Consider the following 25,292-nt stretch of genomic DNA (forward strand, 5'->3'; position numbering starts at 1 on the left):
TTACTCTTAGAGCCCAGAAATACCTTAATCTCAAGTTAGGCTTTACTAAAATGAATGCAAATACTAAAGGGAAGGCCTGGAAAATAAAAAGAGTGGAATTAAGGCCACAGAAATGAAAAATGGGTGTGTATGTGGTCAGAATGGTAAAGAGATCTGACTGGAAAGACAGCCAGTCAGAAGGCATTAGAGGACCAACACTGGAGGGCCCTGAGATAACAAATAGGCTATGAGGGAAAAAAAATGGCCAGGAAATGCTGTTGGAGACACAGGTGGGTACCTGGTCGTCATTTTCTGATTTGTCAATGAGCATTTATTTTAAACAGAAGTCTGACATTCGTGATTGGTTACAATGTCGTTCTTTTGTTTCCCTCTAGGAAAGCCTAACTGCAGCTTATGTAACATGGTACCATAGCTTGTAAATTACTGAAGGTTGCTCCTTTTACTGACAGTTCTAATGTCTGCCATCTGTTTGCACAGGATGACGCCCTGGTGCTCCTCTAATTGGACATTAATTAGGTACCAGCAGCAGTTTTGACAGGATCACTTCACTGCAGTTGGTTGGTTTCTTCCTTCCTTCCTTCCTTCTTCCCTTTCTTCCTTGTCTCTTACTCTTTCTTTCTGCTATGGATTTAATGTTTACTTGGAAACTCAATGTCTTCCCTAAAAGTAGACTCATAAACTTCCTGGGTTCAAATACTCAACTTGCCTTTTTTGTGTTTATGTTTTAAACTGAGACCCCTTCTCTCCTCTCTTCTCTCTTTTTCCTCCTCTATTTAAGCAACTATATTTTATATTTGGAATCTCTTCCTTTTTTTTATGAGACAGAGCCTTGGCGTAGCCCAGGATGATTTGGAACTCACTACATAGCCTAGGCAGGTCGAGAGTCCATGATCGTCCTTCTGCTTTAGCCTCCAGAGTGATATTATAGGCATGGGTCACCATGCCAAGTTCTACATGTTTTTTTTTAATACACATTTTATTAATAATTTATAATATCATATATTTACTAGGTACAAGGAGATGTTTTAAAATGTATGTACAATGCAGTAAAACTAAATCAAAACAGTAAGTGTAAACACCCTTTCACTTCTCATTTTTATAATACACCTGAAGTTTATTTTCATTGTTAGTTTATTTGGGGGGACACAGGTTTTGTATATTTAGCCCAAGGTTGTTTTGAATCTCTCTGTAGGATGCTGGACTCAAACTCATAATCTGTCTTCCTCAGCCTTCTGTCTCACTATTGTTTTCTCTAAATACATAAAACAACAGCTGGGTGCGGTGCTGTGCACATTTAATCTAAGAATTCAGAAGGCAGAGGCAAGCAGATCTCTGTGAGTTTAAGAGCAGCTTGCTACATATAGTTGGTCAGTCAGAGCTTCACAGACAGACATGTCTCAAAATCAAAACAACAAGAACAACAACAACCAACGACTGTTATTTCTAACAGTTACTCTTAAGTGCTGCTCATGTTAATTAAGGCCCATTCCTCCTCTTTATCCACCAGCTTCTGATAGCCATCATTTTATGCTTCTCTTCTGAGTTTCATAATTGATCTCAGGTGGTGTTATCTTTCTTTGCATGGATAATTTCATTTAGCAGTCTTCCAGATTCACCCATGTTGCTACAAATGGTGGGACTTCACTCTAAAGTGGGTAATATTTACTCTATATGTACATACTCTATATTTATGTATTTATGTGTATGTGTATTTACTCTATATGTATACTGTATATTCTTTACTACCCACGGACGTGCACCTGCTACACTGAGTGATAATTCTCAAACTTCCTGCCATGTTTAGCTGTAGTTTAGGGTCTTGGACTCTGAGCATTCAGCCTGTCCTCTCCATATGGTACAACCCTATCTTGCCCACCTTTCATAGAAAACTCTTGGTTGTGAATTGATGTTTCACTAAGTCTATGTCGCTAACTTGGGATTTAATCTCTCTCCTCTCTAGAGATGTTCTCTTTCTATACTGTCCTGTCTCCTGTGCTCTTGGCTTCTCTTTCACCTGTTTTCCTTCCCTTTCTCCAGATTCTGATCTTTTCATCTATATCTCTGTTTTATCATGGAATTCTGCAGCACAATGTCTCATGCAGCTGGGAGGAGTCTACTAGTTTTCTATCAGTTCTCTCTGGGCCTTTCTGATGAACTTACCCACATAGGCTACACTGAAGAACTATATTTTTTTTAATTCCATGTGGCTTGCATGCACCTGAGTCATAGTCTTCTGGTGGCAATAACTTGCTATTTACAGTTCCCTATAACTCCAATAAGAACTGTAAAGCACGAGGAAGAGAAGAAACAGGACAGTGACAGATGTCTCAAAAGAGCCTTTCATTTCTCTAAGTAGGCATTTGTCCACATCTAGAGCTGATGCTTTTTATAAGAGTGTCTTCCAAAAGGCTCTGGTGTACGAGTTGCAGGACAGAGAAACAGAAAAGAAACCTAAAACATACTGAGAACAACAGTGATAAAGGTTCCAAATAAACAAACCCAGTGGCAGCACTGGTCAAGCACCTCCTGAAAGACTCTAAAGACATTCCCCTGGAAATTGAGTCTCCAATTTGTCTGTTGTGAATTTGATGTTGTATCTTTGCAAACGCATTAATTGCATGTTCTTATTAATTTTCAAAATATCCCTATGATATTCTTTTATCTTTGCTTTTCAAGTGAACCCATGGAGGTGTAATTCATAGTGAGTAAGTGCCTTGTTAAAGATTGCAAAGCTAGATTGGCAGATCTAGCCACTTCAAGGATAATTTGAGAATAAAATGTAGAATTCATCTTAAAAGAGAAAGATTTTAAGCAAGTATTAATAACTCTTCAAAATGCTGTCTAACTTCAGAACCACATATATTGCTGATATGACCGTGTGTTATGCATAGAAAAATCAATGTACTTACTCTCTGTCAATCACAAGGCAGGTGACAGCCTCTGCGGCAATAACATTTGCTGTTCTCACATCCTCCCTGCGTAAAATAAAAAGACCCATTAGAATAGTGCAGCCTTTAATACCAAATGCAAGTAACTATGGTGACTTTCTTTCAGGAACCAGAGTATTACACATTTTTTGATTTATGCACTTCCAGGTTTAGGCTTCATGTGAAGAACCACTTTACACATATTATAAATCACACATTTCCTGCAGTTAAAACTCAGTTGTTACAATTATCAAATTTAACGTTTCACTTACACAAGTGGAAGAAAATTTTACAAGATCATTTCCTTTGCTCTTTGGGGGAATGTCTGAATTAATTACATGATGATAAAGTTGGTAATGAATAGGTTAAAGGTTTTAAAGAGTCTGGAGACATACCGCTGGAAATAGAGTATCTAATTCATCCATTATGAACTTGACACTGTATCTTTGCGATCAAAGGACTAGTTTTAAATATTTTCCTAATATAGTAACCCTACTTTTACGCAGCTAAGGTTTGGAAACTTTATGGTACATTGTTATTCCTCTGTCCCAGAGCTTATGGTGCTTCAAGTATTTGATGAATATTACTCGCAGCAACTTAAATACATAAAGAGCATCTCCTGAAAAACAAATAATTTGTAACTGTAGCAGGCAGTGTCAGTCTCTGAGACCTCTGAAAATCTTTCCTGGTGCATCTCCAGTAGTGAAAGTTAGATTTGGTAAATTAACTTCACAAGCCATTCTCAGTTACCATAAACTAAATGTTACCATTGTCCTAAAATTAAATGACACTTGACAGTGTACCCTCTTTTCTTATGATAATATTTCTATATAATTAATGACAAATGTGCTTGAAATAGATCACAGAGGTAACTGCGTAGAAAAATGTTGTGTTGGCAAGTTTTCAAAACACAAAACACAATGTTCCACCCAAACCAGGCATGTGAAGTACTGAAAACTAAAGGTGTTCTCCCCAGTTCATCTTTTGCTATTGAAGACGCATGCAGTTCCAACTCACTCTAAATTCTGTCATTTTTCCGCTGGCCTGTCTTTCATTAAGTCTTTCATTGTTGTTATTCCCTCTTGCTTGGGTTAGTGTTGCTTAACAAAAACAGTATTTGGTATTTGGTAAACCAGAACCATATAGTCATTCACTAATATCATTTTCCCAGAAATGCCCTTGTGACAGTCTTTAGCATTCATTATTTGATACCGATTTTTACAAAACATTTTTCTTCTTTTGAAGAACACTGCATTGGGATTCCTATACGGATGTATCACATTAATACACTGATCTCAGAAGAACAGCTTCTGATGTTAATTTTTCATATAAGACCATGACATACCTTTGCATTACAGGAATCTACTTTTATGTTTCTAAATGAGATTCTATAGGTTTCAATGCCTAGTGCCTGACACTTCATGAAGAGCATCCTTGAGTGCTCCAGATTAGGTTTTTCTTACATGCCTTTTCTGTTTATGTGTTACTGGTTGTGCTTTAAAGAAGAAAACTCTTCCTTGCTATGACGTTTATTTATTTATTCTTATTCTCATTTATTTTTTAATTTATATTTATTCTTCTCTCATACAATACATTCTGACCACAACTTCCCCTCCCTCCATGCCTCTCGGGGCTCTCCCAAACCTCCTTCTACCTCTGCCACCCCCCACTGCCCCCACTGCCATCTCCCTCAGAAAACAATTTAAATCTACTCCAAATAATACGTTTTCCTCTGACTGTTAAGCTTTTATGGTAGTCTCAGAAGCAGCCAGTGTGAGCTTCTCGTGCCTGCTTCACATTCTCTGCCTTCCAGAGAAGCTGGCCTCCTTTCAAAATTGTCAAACATTATCTTCTCTTTCCTACCCAGGCTTCTTCAAAACATGATGTCCTCAGGCTTAAGCAGGTTCTCTCTACCCATGCTTGTCCTCTGGATCCTGTCCCCAATTCCCTGTGCCCTTTCTTAAGGTATGCTCTCCTGAATTACCCAGTAGGCTTCCTTGTATATCTGTTCTCAGTATCTTACATATCTCTACATGGAAATGGTTATCACTATTTAAAACTCATATATTTATTTATGTGGCTATCCAGTTAGAGACTCAATTTCTCTTCTGCTATGTCATATAAAGGCAGGGCTCATGACTAGATTTGCTCCCTATTTGATTTTTAATGCCTAATATATAGAAGGTACTTAGTGTGTATATGCTACAAGAAGGTCACAGATATTACATTCCTGGGTCTGGGGTGGTAGGGATCAGATGTCATCATTATCATCATTATTGTTGTCTATGCACATTAATGCAGTGTCCTCAGAGGTCAGAGGCATTGGATCCTTCTGGAACTGAAAGTCCAGGCAGTTTGAGTCACCAGCAGGTGTTAGAAATGGGCCTGGGTTCTTTTGCAAGAACTGTACATGGACTTGATTGCTGATCCATTTATCTAGCCCCAAGTTCAGACTTCAGAGTCACTGGAACTTGCTGTTAGAAACTAAGATCAACTAATCACAAACAATGCAAACCTCTCTTACGTGAGGATGAGAATGAAGAGAAGCAATTCAGTGTTACTTTTACCCAGAAGCACAGTGAAAACTACAGATGTTGTATTATTAGCTCTATTACCATTTTTTATAGAATGTTGATTTTTGTTTGTGAAGTGACACACAGCAGGCAGAAACACTTCATCCCCACAGGGCCTTCATAAGTTGTGAATAACTTCTTTCTTGCCATGTGTTTAGGGCATCATAAGGCACTACAAATAGTTTCTATGGTTAAAACAACAGTAATACTATGTGGTTTTATGAAAACATCATTTAAAATCTACTCTTCCATATCTATCATCATCTTTACTCTTTGTAATGTTTCCTATTCAGACTGTCTGTACTGGTGCACATCTGCAACCACAGTATCCAAGCACTTGGAGGAAGACCATGAGATCAAGGTGATCCTGGGCTACCCTACACAGTAAGATCCTGTTTTCTCTGCTACCTGCCACCAAATAGAGAAAAAAATGTAAAAAAAATGGAAATTACCCATTTAAAAATATTTCCATCTTAACTACTAATAAACCTAAAAATAATATATACAACAGTATTTAACTGTGAATATATTTTGTGGATATAAATTTTAATGGAGTAATCACAAATAGCCAATATTTTAAGATTTTATTATATTATTTGATTTAAATTAGACAGATTTTTAAAAAGAAATATAATCTTTTATTGTAGCAGAAGCATTAAATATTTTATGTAGATGGGAAAATATCAAAGCTATTAAGAAATTTAATAAAATATTTTATGTTTTAATTTATTAAACTTAAGAATATATAAAAAAAGTTCATACTAATATCATTTACATGAGAACACAAGCTACATAATGTACCAGATCCAGCTCTTGAATGACAATCCTGGTGTTTGAACACAGATTACCTGTTCTCTAAATTAAATTCTTTCTGCAAAACTATATCATTCATATACTTTGTCACAGTTAAATCTGATAATAATTATACAAGGTGCCCCACTATACCACAGGGACACTTGCTCATCTATGTTTGTAACAGCTCTATTTGTCATAGCTAGAAACTGGAAACAACCTAGATGTCCCTCAACTAAAGAATGGATAAAGAAAATGTGGTACATATATACAATGGAATACTATCCAGCTATTAAAAACAAAGACATCTAGAATTTTGCAGGCAAATAGAAGAAACTTATCATCCTGAGTGAGGTAACCCAGACCAAAAAGGACATGCATGGTATGTTGTACTCACTAGCCCTTTGTGTCCTGGGAATAATATTATTCCTGCCCATCGTGTTAAAGCTTGTCTTTAACAGCATCAACATGTTGGCAGCCAAAGTACATGGCTTGAACCTGAAAATGGACCTGCAGATAGAGTTATTAAATTAACAGGCTGGCAAGACAAGGATGGGTAAGATTCTGCACAGAGCCTTACCAACCTAAGACAGAAATGCATTGCTTTTGACAATGCATATTCCACAATGGGTAAGGAAGGCATTCTTTTCAGAATGACCTAAGACAGGTTCAGTCTTGCTTATAAAATAAAAAAGAGAGAAATGTGAAGAGCTTTTGGGGCTGCTTGGCAAGACTCTGACATGGGCTAAGGGCAAGGAAATGGGATGCTTGGCAGGAATATGACATTGGCCAAGGACAAGGAAATGGGCTTCAGGCAGGAATCTGACATTAAGCTAGAACAAAGAAGTAATTTCAGGCAGGAATCTAAATCTTAGGCTAGACAAAGAAGTAATTCCAGACAGGAATCTAAATCTTAGGCTAGAGCACAGAAGTAATTATAGGCAGAAATCTAAATCTTAAGCTAGAACAAAGAATTAGGCTTCAGGCATGAAAATGACTTTGGGCTAGGACACAGAAGTAGGCTCAGATATTTTGATCATCCTGATAAGCCCTTAAAAACAGTGGTCACAGGACTTTGAATATTGCCTTGCTTGTTCTTTGACTATTTGTGTTATTTGTGTTTATTGTCTTATTTATTCCTTAACTATTGAAATCTATTGTATTGCTAGTTCTTCAACCTAGAACTGACCTTAATACTTGCATGTAATTAAAATAGAGTAAAAGCAAAAAGGAGGTGGGGGGATGGAATAGGGGGTTGATGCCGGGTGGGTAGGGAAAGGGGATGTTATCTGAAATGTAAATAAATAAAATATCCAATATAAAATATCAATCAAGGAAATAAATAAGTGGATATTAGCCATAAAGTACAGGATATCTATGCTATACTACAAAGACCCAAAGAAGATAAACAAGAAGAAAGGCTTAAATGAGAATGCTTGAATCTCATTTAGAAGGGAGATGGAAGGAGGGAACTAGGGAGAGCTAATAGGGGAGTTTAGGATCAGGTGTGAGAAGGGACAGAGAGAGGGCCAGAGAACCAGAAGAATGAATGGAAATCTGCAGCTGGTAGAGTTGGGGGCATGGGGTCCATCTATAGAATGTGTCAGGGACCTGGGATTAATGAGGCTCCCAGGAATCAATGAAGGTGACCTTAGCTGAGACTCATAGCAGTGGGGATATGGAACATGAATAGGCTACATCCTGTACTCAAGCAGGTACCCCAGTGGAGTGATAGGGACACCAATTCACCCACAAAACTTTTGAGCCAAAATTTATCATGTCCAAAAAATATTCAAAGATGGGGATGGAGCAGAAACTGAGGGAATGGCCAACCAATAAGCAGCCCAACTTAAGACCCATCACATGAGTAAGAACCAATCCCTGACACTATTAATGATATTCTGTTATGCTTGCAGACAGGAGCCTAGCTTAACTGTCCTAGCAGCTGCCTGAAACAGATGCAGAAACCCACTGCCAAGCATTGGTTGGAAGTCAGGGATTCTTATGGAAGAGTTGGGGGAAGGATTGAGGGCCACAAAAGGGATAGAAACTCCACAGAAAGACCATCAGGGTCAACTAACCTGAATCCTTGGGGGCTCTTAGAGACTGAACAACCAACCAAAGAACATACACAGGCTGGACCTAAGCCTCCCTGCATATAAGTAGCAGATGTTTAGCTCAGTCTTCATTTGGGTTCCCCAAAAATTACATCAGGGGCTATCCCTAAAGCTGTTGCCTGTCTGGAATATAATTCACTAACTTGGCTGCTTTGACTGGCCTCAGTGGCAGAGGATGCTCCTAGCCATGAAGAAGCTTGATGTGCCAGGGTGGGAGATACCCAGGTTAGGAGGCCTCTACCCTCTCGGAGAACAGTAGAGGTGGTAGAGTGAGGGATCACGTAAAAGGGGACAAGGAGGAGAGGGAATGGGGTGGGTGGTTATATGCAAGAGTTTGGAGGGAGGAAAGGAAAGGGAGAAATGTCATAATTATATTATAACCCACAAAATTAAAAAACAGAAAGAAAAAGTACAGAATAACTGTTGGGCAATGGTCATAATATTTATCATAAAGTTGCATTTGTTAATAAAGTCAGTATTAATATATCTTGGTGTCCAACCACAAAAAAAGTGCCATAGGTCTTTAATGCTCAAGTTACTGGAATTCACATTCATAGGTATGTCCTAACCAGCTATGCAGCTTTATAATAATACCATGTAATGTTGCCAGTTATTGAATGTCAAGTTCTTTTAACGTCAAGTCATGTAGACATCAGAGTAACCTTGTTTCCACTGTTCAGGTGCTTATTGCCTTTCTATGCAGATGTCCAGAAAGGCTCTGAGACCCTGCTTCTTTGAGGGATAAAATGCTACTTGACTTGACTTTGATGTATGTTCATCTTCCACTTGGGCAAACATACTTCAGAAGAAGCTGACAATATTGTAATTACTAAGTACACTGGTTTCTATTGTGGGCCCAGGGATCATGATAAAAATAAATATAATCTGGATTTATGTGTTAATGTTATATGTACATATAATAAAGAGGACCCTAATGATTCTATGTTGTTACTAAACATTTTAGCCATCCATAGTTATAGTTTTATATAGAATATTGACCTAGATAATAAGGTTGCAAATACTACTGGCTTAGACATAGAGGGAAAAAACATGTAAGGAAACAACATTTTTTTTTCTTATTACTTTGATTTCTTTGATTCTTTCTTGTTGGTATGTATTTAGTAGTTTCTAAGGGATTTTTGAGATTATACATAAGAATATTATACATCAGGAATTATAAGGCAATGTCCAAACTAAATATAGAGTGCCCTGAGTGCTCAGTACATGACTCTTGCTACTTTGGATTAAGTAAAGATAGTTGTACACATAACAATCCAGACAAAGCTTGCTCATACTTTAAAAACAAAGTCTCACATTCACACATTTCTGTGCCTGCACATTACAGCATTAGCAGTCACAATCGTAACAAAAATGGACCATTGCAAAACTAGCTACTGCCTGTCTAACTATGAAGCATTTTCACAAGCACATTATCAATTAAAAAAAATTAAAGCGAAGCCTCATGGTTTAGTAGTGGTCACTTTTAAAACCATTTTGGGGAGTTAGAAACTCTTCCAGTGAAATTACAGAGCATAAAAAAGACCCCAAATATCTGAAAATACAGTTTTATGTGCACTGACTCTGATATTCTTTCAACTTCATCACTGGAGTCTTCATCATCGCTGTATCCCAAAGTCGAGTCACTGTCAGTGTCTGAATAATCCATAAGAAGGCTTTATGTGGGCTCCTCCTCTTAGGAAGCAGTTCTCCCCTGTTTCACAGCTACAAGAGGACTCAGTGGTGCATAGATGTGTCAAGCTCAGAGGTAGGAAGCCAAGGCAGTACAGAGTTCATGCTGGGCAGCTGGCAGAGTGGGGAATCTCCCTTTGCAGCCCTGGGGCAGCGTGAATACTGTTAGCAGAGTTCTAGTGCTCCCCTTGTGCCAGCCTTCATGGAAACTGACACTCCTCCATTTGCCTATGAGCTTACAGCAATACATGTGGCTAAGCCCTTCACTCTGTCACGTGCAACAGTTTAATGTCGCAGTTAAATTACTTTCATACCAGATGAAGCAAATCCTATTTTTATAGTAAAATCAAAAGGAAATCTTAGCAGAACAAGTAGGACAATCAAAATGTATGCATATCATAAGTTTCAAAGAAACACATAAAAGGAAATTACAGTACTGCAGCAGTGAGTTAATCGTGGGCAGTTGTAGAATTTGTGGCAAAGCCAGCTGCTGATTGAAAACAGGATCCCTAAGCAGTTAGGTGTTTGCTTTGTTTTGTATTGCTTTCTGAATCTGATCATTTTCGTTTCCTCCTCTGATTCAATCAGAAAAACTCTTCCAACATGATTTATACCTCAATTTTAATAAAACTCACACAATATAGGCAGAATTGATCAGTGAAGTGGAGAAATTATACACTTTTTTATACATTTTGAATCATGCTTGTTATGGAATAACCAATGAGCCTTTGTCAACACATTTTGACAAATGTTTGGACATAAACCAAACAGTTGGGAAAGAATAGTAGCTTCCAAAAATGATACTAGGAAAAATTAATATCCCAAGGCATAAGACCTATGTGTGATTCCGATTCCTTTCTCTCACCACCTACAAAAGTCAATTACAAGTTGATAAAGAATTGAATATATGACCTTAATCTTTGAAACAACTAAATGAAAATACAGCATTAGTACTATCTGATATTAATATGAGCAAGAAGTTTTTGGATATGATCTCAGAAATAAACAACAAAACCAAACCCCCAAATGCCTCAAACATGAAATAGTCAACAGTATGTAGGTAACCTAACAGTGGGAGAAAATGTTTTCATCTTGTACATCTGATGGAGGATAATGTCTGGAATCTGGAAGGAACTCCAGCAAATCAATTACCAACATTTCCAAATAATTAAGTTGAAAATAGTGGAAAGACCAAAATAAATACTTCCTTAAAAGCAGAAATGACCAGCAGAGTTATAACAAAACAACATTCAATTGTTACTAATTATCAGGAAAAGTAAAATCATAATCTAGCAACTCTCTCTCTCTCTCTCTCTCTCTCTCTCTCTCTCTCTCTCTCTCACACACACACACACACACACACACACACACACACACACACACAGTGATACGACTGTCAGAAAGAAAAATAAATACATGTGACTGAAGATGGTATAGAGAGGACTTTGTGCATTATTGGCAGAAGTGTATATTAGTAAGCCATTATGCAGATTGCCATGAACACTCAAAAAATTTACAAGTATAACATGATCCTACTACCCAAACAATGGTTCCAAAGAAAAAGAAATCATTATAGTAAAAATGACACCTTAAAAATTAGTAAAAAAAAATTTTTTCCAGATTGGTTATGTACCTGTGTAGTATATGTATCACATAGGTCATGGTTTAAGTCTTTAATGGACTCTCCTCTATTCATAAAATAGAGATAAGTTTAGTTTAAGAAATAAAAATCTGATTTATAAGGAGGACTAAATTCCCTAATAGCCATCTGCTCTAATAACTAACATGCTAACCTGACAGTAACACATCCTAAATGTAGATCAGGTTAGACATGGTGGTGCAGACTTGAAATCTCAGCGCTCACAAGGCCAAGAGAAGAGCATCAAGAGTTTGAAGCTAAGAACCTAGGTTAATCACACACACACACACACACACACACACACACACACACACACACTCTCTCTCTCTCTCTCTCTCTCTCTCACATCATTTACATGGGCTTATATGCATAATATTTCCTAGATCCTTCATGTTTCTGGTACTGTTCCAAGAGTTTTACATGTAATATTTCAAGGAAGGCAAATGAGCTAACAAACTAATTTGGCCTAAGTTTGTGTAACTATGACCTATGATCAGTATTTGAATATTGGCAGGTTGCCTGCAGAACCTGCATTCTTTATTTGGGTATGGTAATTTGTATGTAGTACCTGTAATGAGTACCCATCATCATTTATTTTTTTACAAAAGGAATTCCAGGTGTAATGGTATATACCTTTAATCCCAACAATTAAGAGACAGAGGCAGGTGAATCTCTGTCAGTTCAAGGCCAGCCTTGTCTACATAGCAAGTTCCAAGCCAGCCAGGATTATGTAGTATGATCCTGATCTCAAACAGCAGCAGCAGCAATTTACAAGCAGTGACTCTAAAAGTTGAGCAATGCAGCAATGGCTTGGTTTCCAAAGTCAGAAATTCCCTTTCTGACTCTAAGACATTTGGTTGGCATGCTAACCTTCCTCCTTGCCCCAGACAGAACTGAAAGACCTAGAACAGAAGGAGAGCTGTCTCTGAAGTCTACCCCTTCTTAGAATGTGGACTTGGAGGAGAGTTGGCTTGGTTTTAGCTGTTAAAATATAATAGACTGTGACTGCAGAGACTTTTCCTAGGATTCTTTTAGAAACAGATTTTGTGTAGAAGAGAAAACACTACTTGAGATGTGAGATGCTGTATTGTATGCAGTTGTTTATCTTTGTCTCTGTAGTGTTTTACTTCTGTGAATCTGTTCTCTACAGTAGTTGAAGTATCGAATCAACCAACAAGATCATTGATTGATGAATAGATTAAGAACAGATGTGGCACATCTTTGCACAACGGAATATTATTGAACCATAAAAATTACAGTATTTGACACAACAGAGACAAATTTAAAATATACTGTGTAGGTATAAATAAGCCGGACATGAAAGGACAAATATCTTCTGATAACTCTCATGCATAGAATGTAAGGAAGTTAATTTCATAACATTTAAGAGTGGAATCGTAATTACCAGAGACTGTGTCTGATAATTTTAATTAAAATGGCCCTCCTAGGCTTATATGTTTGAATGTTTTGTCCTCAGTTAGTGAAACTGTTTGGAAAGGATTAGGAGTTGTGGCCATGTTGCAGGATGTGTGCTAATGGCTGAGGGAGGTTAAGGTTTCAACACAAAGTCTCTCTGCCTGCCTGTGGATCAGGATGTAAGCTCTCAGCCCCATGTCCGCCTGCTACCATACTCCCAGCCATGTAGCTGTGGACTAATTCTCTAAAACTGAAAGCTAGACTTAAATGCTTCTTTTAATAAGAGTTGCCTTGGTCTCTTCACAGCAATAGGACAGTAACCAAGACAACAGGAGAATGATAGACAGTGATAGGGGAAAGCTTTATCATCTGAAAAAAAAAAGTCCCATTAAACAGAAAGAATAAATTCTGGTGCTTCTTCACACATCAGGGTGTCTGTAGCTAATAAGATATATTTCAAAAAACTGAAGAGATTTGGATAATTTTCACAACAAACACATAATAACTGTTTAAGAAGATAGAAATGTTAATTATATTGTTTTTTACATAACATATATTATTTATTATACCCCATAAATATCAGAAATTACTGTATCAATGAAGAAAGTTATTATAAAATATTTTATTAAATATTAACTATTATTAAATATGAAAAATTTATACAGACAGGAAAAATGTGTTCTTATAAGTTAACTCTGAAGTTTTTTCTCCCAGGATACATGGGTAGATATATCCATTATTATGTTAGCTCGCTTCCTGAAGCAATGCACACTCATTTGGGATGATGTCCATGGAATGGTACAGTGACTACAAGAGAGCCATGACATTTGAAGAATTCAAGTTTCACATTCCTTTCCATATTACTTTTGCTAAGTTGACAACATAATGCATTTTTTCATAGAAACTTTGCATTGTATAGTTTATTTCAATGACAATGAACACATATATTTACTGAATTGAACTACATGAAATTACTTTAGCTGTTAAAATGGCTGAATATCAGTAAGTTCATGTGGTTCAACTTAATACATGAAGCTAGTGAAAGCGAAGCAGTGAATAGATACTTGTTGCTATTTCTTTTGTGCTCCTGATGTAATCTCAGCTGGGCTAAGATTCAACCCTAGCCCATAATTCTTTCATATCTATAGCTGAATGATTTCATTCTCCTGAATGTTCAGAATTGATTTATGGCTTTTCTTCCTTCGCTATAGTCATTTCAGAGGCTTCTTTCCATATTTCATTATGACTGGTGTTAGAATTATCATGAAATACTATGCATGGGCAGATAATCTGATCCCAGAAGACATGAGCTATTATTAAATAAAACTCACACGTATAGGACAACTTTCTAGGAGCTATTATGTCCAGAAAGTCTCCAGAAATCCCTCTAAAACTATTCACATTATTGACATTGCTGTTGTTAAGACCAACAGAATGGTAAGACCCTATTATTAAAGACACCACATACCTAGGTTGCTGAATATAGAAAAGGACATGTGGAAAGCTTGCTAACTTTCAAGATGTCAGACACTGTTATCCAGGCAACTAAAACATAAGTGTCAGCAACAATACGCTACAACTTTAGACTCTATAATACTAACTAGCTAGGCGGGAGGCTACTGATGAGACAGTGGTATAACTGCTATGACAATAAGCATATCATTATGTTTTTGTTTTTATTTTTGAAACTACAATATAGCATCATTTACCTCTCCCACTTTCCTCCATCTCACCTCTTCCATGTTACCCCCTTGTTCTTTCTCAAATTCATGGCTCCATTAAAAAAAAATATATATATATATATTTTTTATATATATATATATATATATATATATATAATTTATATATATATATATATATATATATATATTTTCCCAAAATACATAAATACAACTCAGTCTACATGATGTTACTCGTATATATTTGGTTTCAGGGTGACCATTTAGTATTGGATAGAAAACAAAACTAAAGAGCTCTTTCCTGGAGACTTTTCTCCTCTCAGTATTCCAGAGTTGCTTTTAGTTTTTTGTCTAGGGCTGGGGCTCTGTGGGATTTCTCCTTTCCATTTTTAATAACTGATTTCAGATTGGATCTGAGACCAGCTACATAGGAGGTGGTTAATGCTGGTAATGTGTATCTGGTTATAGAGTGGTCTTGGGGACGTAGATGAATTTTCTGCAGCTGTTTTGCTAAGCAAACATGTTATCAAATTGTTTCTTAGATATTTATGTTTATATCTGTAGATCACCATTGTCCTCAGAGTTGATTAAATAATTGTCTCTTTGCAGTGCATGGTAGGTAACTCAGGGATTTTTGTTTCCCTTCACTCACAGATTTGTAAAGTACTTTTATTTTATTTTTTGTATTTTGAAAGCTAAGGGAAATGAAGCATACTGGAATCATAGATAGAGAGACAGAATCTTAAGTAACAGCACATCTGAGGTAAGTGCTAAATAGCAAGTCACATATTAAGACAGTATAATCTAAATAAAACATATTCACGGTAGGAATCATGCTTTCTTGTAGATAAGTACAAAGGGAGGCCTTCTATGTCGTGTTCCATCGCCAACATGGATGCTTCAGTTTTCATTTCAATTTGTACATGTGTAGTGTGGATCACTGCACTCCTTTTTGGCTAATTAGTGTTTGATAGGAAATCTTCCTAAGTTCTACAGATCATATCTTCAATGCTCCTCGGGGAAGTCATCCTAAATCCAAGGATATCTTTCACTAGAAAAAAGATTAAAAGCTTATAATTATGACCTATCTTCCGAATATTTAGTTGTGTAGTATGAGTTCTATATACTATATAATTATGACCTATCTTCCGAATATTTAGTTGTGTAGTATGAGTTCTATATACTATATAAATTTACATACTAATGTTATAATAGTGACTAAATATTCCTTGTAAACAATCTAAATATACAGACTACAAATGACAGACTCTCATTGTCAGATGGCATGAACAATGTGGAAAATGCTTATAAAAGCATACTTGGAAAATTAAAAGCCCAAATTGGGGATTAAATAGGCCTCTTTCAGGGGAGAGAGGTACTGAACAGTTAAACATGTTAAAGTGAAAGCAGTCTTTTAAAATAAATGTTCCTCAAATATTTCCCATTATGATTTATTTGGGTAAAACACTAACTCTCTAAACAAAAATTATAAGTGATTTTACAGTTAATTCAATATAGAATAACTTCAGCTAAACCAGAAATTAACTTTGAATCAGTGACAAACAGAAGCTAGTGAATTAACAATTGGAAGGGATATCCAATTTAAATAAAGTTACTTGTGCCAAATCATTACATAAAGTCAAACTCCAAAAGACAATTGACTTAACACAGCAATCAACATCCACCAAGAATTGTGATATATCAGACTTGCTACACCTGTCTAGCACTTGTTAATTAGGAACAAGATATGGATGATTTTAAAATATTAAATGCTATCCAAATAGATATGCATGCACTGAAATGGGTCCTAAAGTATGTTGGGAGCTGACTTTTAGCAGAAAGCGGCTATCAGCTTTGCAGCCATCTGGAGCCATATACCCTGACATGAGATTTGGATTACAATAGCCTACAACAGCTGAGCACACTCTGATGACATCTTGCTTTAGATACTTTCCTTGGGTGTGTGAGATTAAAGGTACTTAAGAGTGTGACTTAGAGATCAGATTTAGAGACAAGACCTAAGGGCATGATTAAAGGTGTGACTTAGAGGCATGGCTTAGAAGTGAGACATATAAAAGGCTAGATGCAGACAGAGAAAGCAACAGATTACTTGACATTAGGTAGAAGACACTTGGCTCTAGAGAGAACAATTTGGAGTAACAGAGATTCAGACACTAGGAGTAGGAGTAGACATTAGACACTTGGAAGAGTACAACATTGAGTACAACTAGGAACTAGGAACTCAAGACTTGGAACTTGGACTAGGAAGAGAGACTGAAGAATAAATGGGATTGAAACACACTTTGTCTGGTCTCCATTCTTCAAGTCCGTCCTCACTGTCTCTTGATGAACCCTGACCCGAGGACCGGAGTGGCAGCTTGGGCCGGGAAACAGTGGCCGCCAAGCATGGAGTGGAGAGGGCCACAACATTTTTTGGTGCCCAAACGTGGGCTAGTGTGGTTCCCAACATTTTAGGCTGCCCAAAGTGGGGCAGCCTAGGCCTCAACATTTTTTGGCGCTCAACGAGTGGCAGCGAGAACGAGAGATCCAATGAGGGACATTACCGGAAGAAGGATCTGTTGATTGTCGCAGGAATCTGCTGCGTCGAGAAAGGTAAGGAAAATGGGACAAGAAATTAGTCAACCTGAATCCAACTCTCTGTTTTGGTTTGCTTCGAGAAAGGTAATGAAAATGGGACAAGAAATTAGTCAGCCTGAATTCAACTCTCTGTTTTGGTTTTGTTGTTTGCTGCTCACATGTGATAATTTTCTGCTTTTGTTCTTGAATTCTGTCCTTTTTGTTCAAAATAAAAAGAAGCCTAAGTTAGAATTCAAAATACAACCAAAGGTTGATGACAATTTGTCAGAGCCAGATTGTGCTGACCAAGAGGAAGAGGAAGTCAAATTTTATAAAGCTGAAATGCCCTATGTGTCTCCACCTCCAAGTGCTCCCCCAATGGAGACAATGGTTGTAGATTCCAAAAAGGAGTTACAGGACAAAATTTCTACCCTTAAACAACTGATAGAGTTAGAAAAAGAGTATCAGGACTTAAGTAACCAGTTACAGAAATTAAGGACAGGGAAGAGGTCTCGGGAGGCCAACTGCAAAAATCCCTGGGATTTTCATGTTCCTCAACCCGGTGTCCAAAGGCAGTCCCTATCCTCTAGACTTAGTTCAGCTACAGATCAGCCAGAGGAGGGAAATGCTGAGGCTTTTCCAGTATCAGAGACCAGAGACGCTCAAGGGGTTGCTTGGAGACATCACACAGGGTTTAATTTCAAATTATTAAAGAATTAAAAAATGTAGTATCTCAATACGGTGCCACTGCTCCCTTTACTCTTGCAATTTTAGAGTTTGTGGCAGAGGAGTGGCTGACTCCTAGTGATTGGAATATGTTAGTAAGAGCAGTTCTTAGTGGTGGAGACTATCTTATTTGGAAATCAGAGTATGATGAGAATTGTAAAGAAACAGCTAGGAGAAACATTCAGGCAGGCAATGGTTGGTCCTTTGAAGCCTTAGTAGGAGAAGGGCAATTTGCTTCTAGTGATAACCAGATGCAATATGACCCAGGTTTATATGCTCAAATTCAAAATGCAGCCATGAAGGCTTGGCATAAACTTCCAGTAAAGGGAGACCCTGGTGCATCTTTAACAGCAGTCAGGCAAGGGCCTGATGAATGATTTTCTGACTTTGTTCATCGATTAATGACAACAGCAGGGAGGATTTTTTGTAATGCAGAGGCAGGTGTAGATTATGTGAAACAACTTGCATATGAAAATGCTAATCCTGCCTGCCAAGCGGCCATTAGACCTTATAGGAAAAAGACAGACCTTACGGGGTATATCAGACTTTGTTCTGACATAGGTCTCTCTTACCAACAGGGCTTAGCTATGGTGGCTGCCATGCAAGAACAATCAGTAAGAGACTTTTTGGTAAATAGAGACAGAAAGGCATGTTTTAAATGTGGCAAGCCTGGACACTTTGCAAGAGATTGCAAGGTAGAAAATGAGTTAAGCCAGAGACAGCCCAGAAAACAGCTTTGCCCACGTTGCAAACGTGAAAGGCATTGGGCTAGTGATTGTAGGTCTAAACAAGACGCACAAGGTAACACCCTTTCCCATAATCAGGGAAATGGGAACAGGGGCCAGCTCCAGGCCCCGAACCGACGCAAGCCAAAACAGGTTTGTGGAGTAGTCAGTGTCCTACCAGCAAACACCAATCCCTTTCTGAACTTAGTTGAGCAACACCAGAAAGCACAGGATTGGACCTCAGTTCTGCCACCCACACAGTATTAACCTCAGAAATGGGACCTCAGGCCTTACCCACTGGAGTGGAGAGGGCCACAACATCTCTGGCGTCTGAACAGGGACTAGTGTGGTTCCCAACATTTTTGGCCACCCAAAGTGGGGCAGCTCGGGCCTCAACAAAAGTATTTGCAGCTTAATTATCTATCTTACAAATAATTTGTTCAATATCTCAAGAATGTTTACAAATTGATAAAAAATATATAATGAGGATCAGTCACTTAAAAAAATTTAGGAAAAGATATGAACTTGAATTTTCTGTGGAGTCCAGGAGAGAGTGTTGGATCCTTTAGAGCTGGAGTTATGAGCAGTTGTGAGCCAACTGATGTGGGTGCTGGGAGCTGGTCCCCTACAAGAGCAGTATGCACTCTCAACAACTGTGGTTGTGAGCGTAGAAGTAACTTCTGAGTGGAAAAGCAGCAGAGACCTTTCCTAGCTGCTAAACGTTTAGTGTTATGACTGTAGTTACTAGCATGTATCCATCCATCACACGGCTATTCCCTTCAACCTTCATATCCAACTCACTCCCACCTGATAGGGACAGCACTTATTTATGCCCCTGTAGCCTGATCGCAAAGAGATGCCAGACTGGCAGCTAGAGTCAGTCTAAGCCTTGATATAGTATCCTGCAGTCTCACTTACAGGATTACCCTGTTCCCTCTTCTCATTGGCAGCAATCATAGGAACTAGATGACACACTAAGGAAGGCATTTTTCAACAAGGGCATCTTCTTCTTAACACCCGAAGGAACTGTGACAGTGACATTTCAAATCTTTTAAGGGGTTAGATCACAATTATACACAGATATAGGCAGACATTCAAAAGATACACATACATGTATATAATAATTAAGTTAGATTTAGTACTGGCTTTTAAGTATTATTGTTAATATTTCCACTAGAAGTTGAGGAATATACTTTTTATTAACAACTATTATTTATTTAATATGATAGTGAGGTTATATTATTCATTTAGTCACATATGATGCATTGACCAAAGAAAGCAACCCCATGCTTTTCACTAAGATATGAGCTTAGAAAAGTGTAGTTAGAAGAACAGATTCAAGAATTACTCTTCTGGGTTCAAATGAAGAAATACCACTGATTAGTAATATGATCTGAAGTCAGATATTTAAGTTTTTAATTGTTGATATTTTTGTTTATAAAATGGGAAGACAATAGTCTTTAGTAGGGCAATTATATGAAGAACAATTGAATAAGTACATAAAAAGAAGCTAGATTTTTGTCTGGCATAATGGAGTACTCAATAAACACTAGACATATTATTATTCCATTATTACCATAGCATGTCTAAACATAATAGATCCCATTCAGTCTTCTTTTGTTACAGATCATGATTACCATGTCTCTTTCTTTAAGCTGGAAAGTTCTCAAGGATCAACACTCATTTTTAAATATTGAATCAGGTCCTGTTTTCTTAATACAAAAATATGCTTTCAAAGAACAAGAAAGAATTTGAAATTACATTGTAGGAATTTTTCATTATGACTTAGCATGAAATTCAAAAACCTATAGAAATTAACAAAAATTAATACAGAAAAATTCCTTGACATTTCACCCATTCCTGTAATAAGGTTCTCAGATTTAATGAACAAAAATAACACTCAATTTAATTTAAATTTTATACAAATGAGTATTTTTTAGCATGTCATAAATAATTATGTACATATAGTAAAAAATAAATCATTATTTATCTGAATTCACTGGGCATAATCTATTTTACCTGGCTACCCTAAAGAAAGTTTCTGAATAAATAGACTGAGAAAGCAGTCCTGGTTTTTGGGTAGATAGAGGCAAGGCACAAAATAAACTGCTTTCAAAGAGGTCCAGTCCTGTAGCTAAGAGGTATTATCTACAGTTGTATTGCAGTGTGACCCATATGTCACAGGAATGAACAGAGGAACAAACTGACATACAACGTCCTAACTCTGACTGGATGCTGGCATGAAGGATGGCATCAGTCAACAATGGAAGGGACCCAGGGGAATAAAACAGTGCTGAAGTGGAATATGGACTCCTCTGTGTGTTTAAAACTTACTCCACAGAAATAGTTGGGTGGTCATGTCAACACAAAAAGCCTGTGAGAAGTCATGAGAAAATACTATGCATGGTGAATCTACCAAGTGATTCCTAAGAGCGCGACCTAAAGAAGAAGTAGAGAAGCTCAACAATGAGGCCTGCAGGGCTGGGACAGCACAAAGCATACATGGCTGTAGACTGACTATATAAATGTTGAAAACTTTAGCCAAATTGCTTACTTCAAATCTCTGGAAGAAAAATAAATGAAAGTACAGGACTAGCAGGGGACATGGTGTGATCAATTCATTCCCTGTTTGGCTTTCTATTGCTTGGCCCTAAAGTAAACTACCAGGAAAAACCATCAAACCCTCCATAGGTGACAGTAAGATGATTATAGGACCTAATGGTGGCATTAGGAACACTAAGCAATCCTCCCATCTATAGCCCAATTGTTCTTATTATGCATTTACTTTGTATTCCAGTTTGTGTGGCAGACTGGACATATATGAGTCAATGGATTTCTGTGCTGGGTCCTGTAGAATAGATGTGCACCTACTACATATTCTATAGAACGGATATATGTCCATCTACTGCATATTTCACTTACTCTGTTCCATTCACAGCTACTGTTCTAAGAATGCTAAGGCACCAGTACACTAAGTACTTCTCTCACTATATAACTATTGAATGCCTGCACATCATGACAACTGGGACAAACCATGAACATTGTGGTCTTCAATTCAGAGCTGCTACTCTTACTGATCATCATGAAGTACACATGGTACCAGAACCAGCTGTGAGACAATTGAAGCCAAAGTTCAGTTTTATTGATACTTGGGAGAGGTAGCAATTATGGGGCACATCTCTGTGCCAGGTATTTGCTATCTAAAAATGAAAACTGTATTGCCATGGGTTCAAGGCTAGCCTGAAATACACAGCAGTTGTCAGATAAGTCAAGGCTCTATAACAAAACACTGTCTCATAAAGCAAATAAATTAATTAAAATGGCATTGAATAAAAATTAACTGAATTAGTTTAATACTATGCTTGGAGCTTTGGGGGGGTCAATAAATTATATTTCTGGACCACAGCCAGTGAGCAGTCTGTTTTTGTAAAAATGTTCAAGTAATGAGCTTTTATATTTTAAAAATGTATTCAGAGAATAAAAAATAAGCAAAATATAAATAAGATATTTCCTATATCTGAAATGTCCAATCCAGTCCACTTGTCACTTGACTCTTTGCAGAGCCTGTCCCTAGGCAGACGATAAAAGTGGAGCTCCAAGAGTTTCATGGCTTTATCTGAAGTCATGTTGCTAGAAAGCAGTATATATTGATTTTAATCGAAATTTATCTCTATCCAGTGTTCATGTACCTTACACTGAGTGTACTACATCCCCAATTATGTGTGACTCTTTCTACCCGAGAAAGTGACCCAAGCTCATTATTCTACAGGCTCTATCTAGCTTGAGCACCTCCACTGTAGCAACATAAATGCAAACTCACATTTGCCTAATTGTAAGTCCAAAGTTGTACAACAAAAATGCTGCTCAGCTACAACTTCCATTCTTTTATTCGAGCCCAAATGCTTAATTAATGTTTTCTCAGCAGTAACAAAAAACAAAATCTACCCTGCCTCTAATTGCTTAGTGCGTCAACAATAGCTGTTGCAAACTCACTACATCTTCCATGACTCAAAGGAAAATGCTCAATAAATTCAGTTATCCTTCAGTTAAAATAACACACAATTTCATAGACTTTTAAAGATCATGCAGCAAATTAAACAATGTCTTGGGAAAACTATTTATAATCTTATTAAGTTCTATTGAGCTTAATTCTGTGCAGACATGGTACAAGCCTTGTGGCAAACAGTTGTCCACTTTTCTCTACAGAAACTTGGGAAACCTCATAGTGCTACCTGATGGCCACAGCTGTCTAGTATCTAGTGAGGAACAACCAGTCAATTCACCCCAGCTGATACACACACTATTTTCCCCTGCCAGTGATGAGATTATTGGCTGTTTTCTTTTTTTTTTAATTGGATATTTTATTTATTTACGTTTCAGGTGCCATCCCCTTTCCTATTTCCCCTCCCTAGAAAACCCCATCCCAGCTCCCCTCCTCCTTATTGCTTTTATACCATTTTAATTACATGCAAGTATTAAGGTCAGTTCTAGGTTGAGGAACTAGCAATGTAAATAAATGCAGATAGTCAAGGAACAAGCAAGACAATAAATATAAATAGTCAAAGAAAAAGCAAGGCAATAAACAAAGTCCTGTGATCACTCCTGTGATCACTGTTTCATAAAGGCCTATCAGGATGACCAAAATATCTGAGCCTACGTCTGTGTCCTAGCACAAAGTCATTTTTATGTCTGAAGCCTACTTCCTTGTTCTAGCTAAAATTTATATTTCTGCCTGAAATTACTTCTTTATTCTAGCCTAATGTCAGATTCTTGCCTGAAGCTCACTTCCTTGTCCTTGGCTAATATCATATTTACACCAAGCAGCCTATTTCCTTGGCCTTGCCCCTAGTCAGATTCTAGTCAAGCAGCTCCAAAACAAGACTGAGCCTGTCCTAGGTCATTCTGATAAGAATGCCTTCCTTTCCCATCATGGAATATACATTATCAAAAGCAATGCACTTATTTCTTAGGTTGGTAACGCTCTGTGCAGAATCTTACCCATCCTTGGCTTGCCAGCCTGTTAATTTAATAACTCTGTCTGGGGAGTCAATTTTCAGTTTCAGGTCATGTACTTTGGCTGCCAACATGTTGATGTTGTTAAAGATAAGCTTTACCATGATGGGCAGGAATAAAATTATTTCCAGGACAAAAAAGCACAATCAAGCTATATATGCCATTTTTGAAGCTTGACCAAAATACTGACCTCAGATTATGGGTAATTTTATCAGCAGTATCTGCCACATCAACACTCAGCAGAGCAACATTCTTTAAATTCATAAGCTCACTATGCAAAGTTAAAACATCCAGAGAGACATTAGAATTATGCCAAATACATCACAAGTGTCTTTAAACTTTTTCCTAATTATAATGACTACCACTGTAAATTTTAGAACTAACACGATTCCAATGGTATTTGGCATGACACTCAAGATGGCTCCTTAGTCTTAAACTCTGAACCTCTTTCCCATAATTTGAATAGGATAAAGAGCATCAATCTATTGTTCCAAATGCCTATCTAAATCCTCTTGTATATTCAACACATTAGTAACATTTTTTTTTTTTTTGCTAAATGATTAACAAAAGTACCTGTCTTAACTTCCTGTGTCAAAGCATTTGCAGAAGCAGTGGTGCTAGCAATTAATGTAATTAAAGCTGTTATACCAGCAATAATCAAGCCCACTACCCTCTTGCTTCTGCTTAAAGTCTCACTCACTTCTTCCAGTACTTGCAAGAGTTTTTCTTCTGAAAAGGTTCTGTGATACTCAGGGCAATAAAACAAAAGCTGGTTGATAGACCTCCATAACTAACATGCTGGATTTCAACACACTAACCCAAATAGAAAGTATACAATCAATGCAACTTATATTAAATACTGTAGAAGAAACAAAAGTATTTTTAACTTGACAATTAAAAGAGCCTTAACATATGCACTAACACTTGTTTGAAATCCAGACCCTGTCCCAACTTTATCTCTTGCTAACCAACATCATAGAGAACTGCATCTAACTTCTAAATATGTCTCTGAAAATGTCCAGAACCAGCCTTCCAAATGACAACTGTTATTTTCAATACCGGATTGATTTCTAGACCAGTACATGATTGAGTCCAAATAACTGGTCATATTTAAGAAAAATAGATGAGTCATTATAACATCTCATTTTGATCCTCTATTCTATGAGGTTTAAATGCTTAAAGTAAGGCAGCTTGGATGGGAGGGGGGACACCCTCATAGAAATAGGAGGAGGGAGATTGGGATAAGGGGTTTCTGGGGTGGGGTGGGGAAAGGGGAAAACATCTGAAATGTAGATAAATAAAGTATCCAATAATAAAAAAACCCAAAAACCAAACAACAACAACAACAACAAAACCAGATAATGGAACTGGCTATCACAGTTGAGCATTTGAGACTTTTTGGCAGCAATGTAATATTAC

The 25,292-nt window shown here is 37.3% G+C and overlaps 1 protein-coding gene across 2 annotated transcripts in view; it reads right to left on the bottom strand.

Moving 5' to 3' along the window:
* Positions 1 to 25,292, bottom strand: part of Prkg1 (protein kinase cGMP-dependent 1) — a 1,132,342-nt gene that overhangs the window by 133,704 nt on the left and 973,346 nt on the right. For both annotated transcript variants that reach the window (XM_034518638.2, XM_034518571.2), the window contains exon 8: positions 2,910 to 2,975. In XM_034518638.2, the coding sequence (XP_034374529.1) occupies positions 2,910 to 2,975 (66 nt within the window). The remainder of the gene's footprint in view (positions 1 to 2,909; positions 2,976 to 25,292) is intronic.

The sequence above is a fragment of the Arvicanthis niloticus genome, chromosome 1 (assembly GCF_011762505.2).
Source record: "Arvicanthis niloticus isolate mArvNil1 chromosome 1, mArvNil1.pat.X, whole genome shotgun sequence".
Taxonomy (NCBI): domain Eukaryota; kingdom Metazoa; phylum Chordata; class Mammalia; order Rodentia; family Muridae; genus Arvicanthis; species Arvicanthis niloticus.